General features: G+C 51.0%; 1 protein-coding gene across 1 annotated transcript; it reads right to left on the bottom strand.

Moving 5' to 3' along the window:
* Positions 1-4,601: 4,601 nt before the first annotated feature.
* On the bottom strand, positions 4,602-6,348 carry LOC136526772 (anthocyanidin 3-O-glucosyltransferase). The gene is made up of 2 exons (XM_066519365.1): positions 5,758-6,348; positions 4,602-5,639 (listed from the first exon to the last, which is right to left on the bottom strand). The coding sequence occupies exons 1-2, from the start codon at positions 6,275-6,277 to the stop codon at positions 4,744-4,746; spliced, it is 1,416 nt and encodes a 471-aa protein (XP_066375462.1). The 5' UTR covers positions 6,278-6,348; the 3' UTR covers positions 4,602-4,743.
* Positions 6,349-7,205: the final 857 nt, after the last annotated feature.

Raw genomic sequence — 7,205 nt, 5'->3', positions numbered from 1 at the left:
CAATTGTGTCAATACAAAGTTTAAGAATGAGAAGTTTATCTTCCTTGTCCAGTATATAGATGATATCTTACTTGCTAGTAGTGATGTCAGTCTACTACTGGAGACAAAGAAATTTGATATGAAAGATCTTGGCGGAGTCTCGTTCGTTCTAGGGATCGAGATTCACCAAGATAGAAGAAAAGGGTATAAGGACTGTCACAAAAGGCATACATAGAAAAGATCTTAAAGAAATTCAGTATGCACAAATGTAGTCCCTCACCTGCTCCTATAGTCAAGGGCGACAGATATAGGGATTTTCAATGCCCCAGGAACCAATATGAGCTCAATCGATAAAGTAAAAGTGGTTCCATATGCTTCAGCTGTCGGAAGCTTGCAACATGCTCAAGTATGTACGCGCCCTGACTTGGCATTTGTTATCGGGTTTTACTTAGCAGATTCCAGAGCAATTCTGGAATAGAACACTGAAATTAGTAAAGAAAGTCTTGCATTATTTGCAAGGAATGAAAGGCCTCATGATGATATATAGAAGATTTGATTCACTCCACATGGTGGGATATTCAGATTCTGATTATGCGAGAGTGAATACATATCCAGACGTGGATTTTCTATCATCTCGCAAATGGAAGATATTTTATGGAAAAGCTCAAAGCAAACTTTCACTACATCGTCCACAATGTATGACGATTTATAGCGTGTTATGAGACAACGGACAGGTGAACTAACTAACGAAGTTCATACCCGGTTTGAAGGTGGTTGACGACATCTATAGACCACTAAAGTAATACTGCGATTATAATCTGGCAGTACAGGATGCTCACAACATAAGTCAAGTGGTGCTGCCAAACACATTGACATAGAGTATTATATTGTGAAAGATAAAGTCCAGGATCAAGTCATAAGTCTTGAGCATATAAGAACAGAAAGGATGCTCGTGGATCCGCTTACAAAAGGCTTACCACCCAACATATTCAGAGAACATGTAGCTAGCTTGGGTTTAAGGGAAAGCCTAAAATATTCCTAGACAAAAGAAGGCCTAAAGATAAGTATCTATTTCAGAACAGAGTAGTGAGTTGTAGCTGTTAAGTCTATCGGCAATGGACCGTGACGATGAGACATGCTCTATGAGCTAATCTGTAATGGAATGAACAAAAGTAAATGATATGAAAGTGAAAGATGGAATGAGATTAAGGGGGAGAATGTTAGTTGATCTCCACCAATAGGCCCAACGGTCTATTGGACCCTTGTCTCTGCTCCCTGATCGGAGGAGCCTAACCCTAATACGGTTGGTGGGCCTCTGTCGCACAGCACATATAAAAGGTAAGGTGGGGATCAGGACTCGCTAAACGAGGTTGAACGGAGCCGCCACCCACCTACAGAGAAAACTCTAATCCGATCCTAAAACGTGCTGCCAGCAACGGGATGTGCCCCCACCACCGCCGTCGCCCCCACTGTATCGCCACCTCGCCTCCTCACCACCACGCCGAGCACTGGCGTCCGCGAGGCTGCATCCAGGGCGGCATCGGCGTCCACGCTGCCGCTGCGGTGAAGCTCCGCAAGGTCAAGGAGCCTAACTACGGTTTATGGTCACAGAGAGGTACACATCCATTGATCCTAACACGAGCTACCATAGATTTAGCCTGCTTATGCACACAACCCACGCATCCCTACCTTGCAGACCCAAAGTGGAAACTCTTTCAAATTAACAATTCATTTGGCTCGCAGGAGTGTATGCAATGCATCTGAATGCTATAGCTGTTTGCCACTTTGCCTATGGACCACATAGATGTAAATATATCAAGACAAGAGCAAAAATCTATCTATATTATTTGTAGTAGATGAGGGAGGTCACGTAATAGATGAGGGAGGTCTCTCCGATAAGAGAATTGCAGTCGGAGATGGGAACCGCCGCGAGCCCGCGACCTGGCAACCAGATAGGGACCCATCCAGATATAAGGTTCGAGGGAGAGAGGGAGGTTAGGGTTCGAAGGTGATCGAGGCTATGGAGGTGGAGGCGCTGGCGCTTGAGACGAGGGGGACCAAGCAGGCTCCGGCGGGTCCGGCAAAGGAGTTCGCAGTGGGGAACAAGGCAGCAGAAGCGGAGGTCTTGGCTGCGGGGAACAAGCCAGAGGCGGTGGAGGAGGCCATGTCCGCGGGGCCAGCGAAGAAGAAGAAGATGCTGGTGAAGGTGGCGGATGACCGCATCAACTCCCTGCTGGAGCATCCACTGAATCTCACTCTCAGTCATCGCCTACGTTCTTTCACTGAAGAGTCCGCCCCCTTCGCCTACTCCAATCCTGAGAGACGACGGGCCATTCTTGATCAGCTTCCCGGAGTTGCGGATTCGATCGACCAGTGGAATGAGCCTAGACTTGACATACTCCGTCAGTACCATGAAACTGGATGCGCCTATGAGGAGATAGAGGTTGATGAGTAAGGACAATTAGGGGATTAGTTGGCAAGTTGAAACAACACTTAGTTGACACTAGGCTTTTCTGTCGGGATTAGTTGACAAGTCGTAGCTACTATCGTAAGCAGTCTATGACTCTATGTAAGGCTGTAAGCTCGGTCTAAACTTTGTGTAAGCTCATCCTAAACTTGTGGGGGATCGTCAGTCTGATGTTATTATCGAGGTCGTGGTGATACAAGGAATAATGATTCTATATATGGATTCTATTTGTTCATGTGTGTGCTTGCAATTCCATTGCATTCAACTGTGCTGCGGCGCATTTAATTGTGGGGGCGGCGAGCATGTTGTTAGCAAATTGTTGTTTTGCAAGTGTGCCATCATATATCTATATGTCTGTAATAATAGACAATTATACGTTTGCATAATTGCATTCAACTGTGTGGCTGGTGTGTGTTATTAGCGAGTTATTGTTTTACATGTGTGCCATCATTACTTGATATCTGTAGTTCTAAGTGGCTAGTGCGTGGAGGGATGGGAAGAACACACCAATGGAACTGGTGACAGTGTAGTTCAGACCTATCATCAGTCATGATTTGCTCTGCTGGGTTTTGGACAGCCAGCGCACACACTACCTCCCCTGTGTCTTCGGCACAGACATCGTAGTGTTGCACTCCTCCAAAATAATAAGCTTTGCTTCTTTTCCTAGGGTTTGCCTTGCTACCATGCAACCCAATGTTCCCCCTTACTCGACGGTGATGCTCCCTAAACTTCAGAAAAATGCTAGGACTGATGATGCCATTGCCAGATGAATTATAAAGGTGAATAGCTGAACCTTTATTGTTGGTGACTTCTCTTTTCCAGGAACCAAATTATCTCCTCATCTGCCTTTGTCTCCCTTTTTTTCAGCTGCTAGGACTGATGATGCCATTGCCAGCTGAATTATTCCAGGGTAAGCTTTAGCATGGGTTACTTTTTACAAGTTTATTTCACTAGGAGCTTTGGTAATTTTGGATGGTTCCCTTTTTTGTACATGCACAACCTTGAAATTACTATGTGCTAGCCTAGCTGCCAAGAGGTTGACAAAGTAGGATTAGCCCAAATGAGTAGTTCCACAAAGGCAGAGCTAATTAGCTAAAGATGAGAACCTTCAACATGATAACAGTATAATATAACTGTGCTTGCTGATAGATCCTACTTCCCAAAGTGAATTGCTCTCTCCATTCCAAATGATAGGATTTTGATTTTAATAGATACATAGTTTTAACTGTGACATAATGTACATTTAGGCATAGCAAAAGGTATTTCACCAAAACAACCTATAATTTGGGGCCGAAGAAGCACTGCTCATGGCAAGCATTTTATGGAGTAGTTCTGTTTGACTCCAGGCTTGTCTAAGGGATATTCTTGACATGAATTCCACAATTTGGCAATCAGATGTTTGGTTACAATTTAATATCAAAAAATTATGATGGATGATGTTAAACTATTATCATCTATAGGGGGATAGTAGCAGTTATGGCCATAAATAAATTAACAAAAGAAAACAACTCGATTGTGTATCATCTGGAAAGTGGCGGATGCACCTAATAGACCAAAAGCCATGACCCGAAACTCGTAATGCCCGGTATAAGTCTGGAATGTTGTTTTATGCTCTTCACCCGGCTTGCGGAAGTGCTTCTTCCGACCAGCATCCCGCTAATTCCTCCAATAACAATGCAAGAGCACAAGCAAAATCGAGCAATGTAGGACCATGCAAGTGCACAGAAACTTTAATATCATCCCGCAACCCGTCCACAAAGTGCATGGTGTAGTAGAGAGGATCCATGTTGCGACCATACACAATCAGCTGATCCACTAGCCCAGATAAACGCGGTATGACCATATACGCAATCAGAAACGGACCTCGACTGACACATACTGAAAACCGGCGGATCGATCGCCCTGTTCGCGCTACATTTCAGCTATAAAATATTATTTTCTCTCACAACGTTTCAGCATACAAACGTAAGTCAAATTTCAGCTTAAGCCAACAGGGTAAATAACCGATGCTGATCTTTACCGAATCGATCCAACAGCAACTGACAGAAATCAGATCAGCTCCTCTGCCATCGGTCGCCCGGTGATTGATGGGGACGGCCGCGACAACGACGGTGAGATGAGTGACGGCCACTGGGCAGAAGCCCCAACAAACAGGAAAACCAATGTCATCACATTCAAATGTTCATTTCACAAGGAGAAAACGGAAGTACTCCATTCTTCTGTTGGTAAATACAGTACTGTAAAACACTAAAACCTCTGAACGAACGGGTAGGGGTATCTAACAGCAAAGACAACTTTCAAGCGCAACAAACTATCTGGACGAACTTGTCGAAGTTCTTCCTGCACGCGCCGCCGGGCCCGAACGCCTCGGCCACCGCGGCCTGCAGCTCCTGCGCCCTGGCCCTCATCCGCGCGCCTTCCTCCCCGCGCAGCAGCTCCTCCACAGCCGCGGCCACCCCGGCGCGCGTCATGCCCGCCTCGAACGCGGCACCGAACCCCCACACGTGCGCCACGGACCGCGCGTTCATCCGCTGGTCGCCGAAGAAGGGGCGGCACGCCATGGGCACGCCGCTGGACACGCCCTCCAGCACCGACGCCCACCCGGCGTGCGTCACGAACGCGCCCACGGAAGGGTGGCGTAGCACGGGCACCTGCGGTGCCCAGGGCACCACGAGCCCGGACCCGGTGCTGGTGGCGCGGTCCAGGAAGCCCGGCGGGAGCAGCGGCCATGAGTCCTCGCGCAGCGACCACAGGAATGGCGCACCCGAGGCCTCCAGCCCGGCCGCCAGCTCGCGGAGCTCGTCGGGCCGCGGGGACGCCACCGTGCCGAAGCTCACGTACGCGACGCTGCGCGCGGGGTGGCGGTCCAGCCAGGCGAGGCAGCCGTGCGGGTCGGCTGGCGCGGCGGTGGTGTCAGCGTCGTCCTTGGGGAGGAGAAGGTGGTAGGGGCCGAACGGGAGGCAGTTCGGCAGGATCTCCGCGAGCGCCGCGGTGACTTCGGGCGGGTCCAGGCCCGGGAAGGTGTTGAGCGCGACGGCGGCGGCGGAGCGCGGGAGGTGCTGCCCCATGCGGTGGAGGAGGAGGCTGATGTCGTAGTTGAAGTCGCCGGAGACGACGCCGTCGGGGAGGTCACGGACGCGGTAGCTGGCGAGGCCCGGGTGGGAGGTCAGCAGCTCGTCCGCCCTGTTCGTGGCTGTGAATGATGCATCAAGATTCAAGATCAGACCTTTTCATTCTTTTTCTAGCGAAGATAAGACTTTTTTTTTCAATATCACAACGAACTATCTAGAGAATAGGAGAATCCAACGCACCCTGGTCGCCGAAGTCCTCCCGGAGCGCGTCGGTGCGGAGGTGCGCCAGGAGCGCGCACGACGCGGCCGTCCACACGGGCACCCACGGCGCCCCGGCCGCGGCGGCCGCGTCCGCCGCCGGCCACACGAACGCGTCGCCCACCACGCAGCTCACCCTGGCGCCGCCCGCCGCGGCGCGGGCCGCCTCCAGCCCGGCCTTCACCCCGCCGGCCTCCGCGGCCGCCATGAACAGCTGCATTTGCCGCGGCACCGGCACGGTTCCCTCGGCCGCCGCAGGCGCGCCGTCGGGGACCTCGACGAAGCGCAGGTTCCCCGGGAGCCCGCTCCCGGCGGAGCCGCCGCTGGCCTTGCGCAGCTGCGCGAGGGAGGACGCGGTGGAGAGGAACGAAAGCGTGGCCCCGAACGGCGCGGCGGCGGTGGCCAGGGCGCGCGCGAAGGAGAGCAGCACCGCCGCGTGGGAGCTGAAGGGGAAGGCGACCACGGCCACGTGCGGCGGCGGGGAGGACGCGGCGGGCGCCATCGTCTTTGCTTCGGCGAGGCTGGCGTGGCGTCGGCTGCGCGCGCAATGCGATGCGATGAGATGCCGTTGGATATGCGGCTTCAGTTGCGGCACCGCGCGGGCCGTTTTGAACTCCGCGCGACCACGCGTGCGCAGCTGCCAGCCTGCCACTGCCAGTCGTACGGATGTTTAGGTGGGCCGGCGGTTGGATCGCGACGCGCGTGCAGCGTTGTGGTTGCGGCGGCGCGGCCACGTGCGGAGCCCGACTCCTGGCCTCGTGGGTTTAGGTACGGCTGCACCGTGCGGGGACGCCCAGCGAGACGGTGACACGTGGACTTTTTGCTCGGTCTCCCACACTCACGATGCATGCACCTGCTGACTGATTTCTGGCTGACAATTGCGTGTTGATTTGTTACGAGAGAAAAATATTGTTTTGACTAAAACCAACAAGATGGTAGCTGAATATATATATATATATATAGAGAGAGAGAGGGGGGGATGGAAAAGGGCCTCGCAGCAAGAATCTTCTTGTTAGCCCATGCGTGTTTAGTTCGTGAATTTTAAGAATTTGGCTATCGTAGCACTTTTATTTTTATTTAGCAATTAGTGTTTAATTATGGACTAATTAGGCTCAAAACGTTCGTCTCGCAATTTTTAACCAAACTGTGTAATTAGTTTTTTTTATCTACATTTAATGTTCCATGCACGTATTGTAAGATTCGATATGATGACTACTATAACATTTTTTAAGAATCTTTTTAGGAACTAAATAAGCACCTATTTGCCTACGTGACGAGAGAGAGAACGTGAAAACTTGAGCAGCCAGCGACAAACTCGTCAGCCAAGCTCGCATATTACCCCGTGCACTTACCATCGCCGACACCACGGCCCACTCCATATATGCGATCTGGCTGGAGTTCCTTTCCTTTTTTTATTTCTAATCGGCAGG

This window comes from Miscanthus floridulus, chromosome 19, assembly GCF_019320115.1.
Source record: "Miscanthus floridulus cultivar M001 chromosome 19, ASM1932011v1, whole genome shotgun sequence".
NCBI lineage: Eukaryota > Viridiplantae > Streptophyta > Magnoliopsida > Poales > Poaceae > Miscanthus > Miscanthus floridulus.
Note: the sequence above shows the minus strand (reverse complement) of the source record. Positions and strands in the feature narration are given on the sequence as shown.

What these genes read in the sequence shown, in the direction of transcription:
- LOC136526772 (XM_066519365.1), bottom strand. Translation starts at nt 6,277, where the DNA reads ATGGCGCCCGCCGCGTCCTCCCCGCCGCCGCACGTGGCCGTGGTCGCC. An exon ending in GGAGGACTTCGGCGACCAGG is followed by an intron (nt 5,640 to 5,757) that starts GTGCGTTGGATT and finishes CATCATTCACAG; the next exon opens with CCACGAACAGGGCGGACGAG.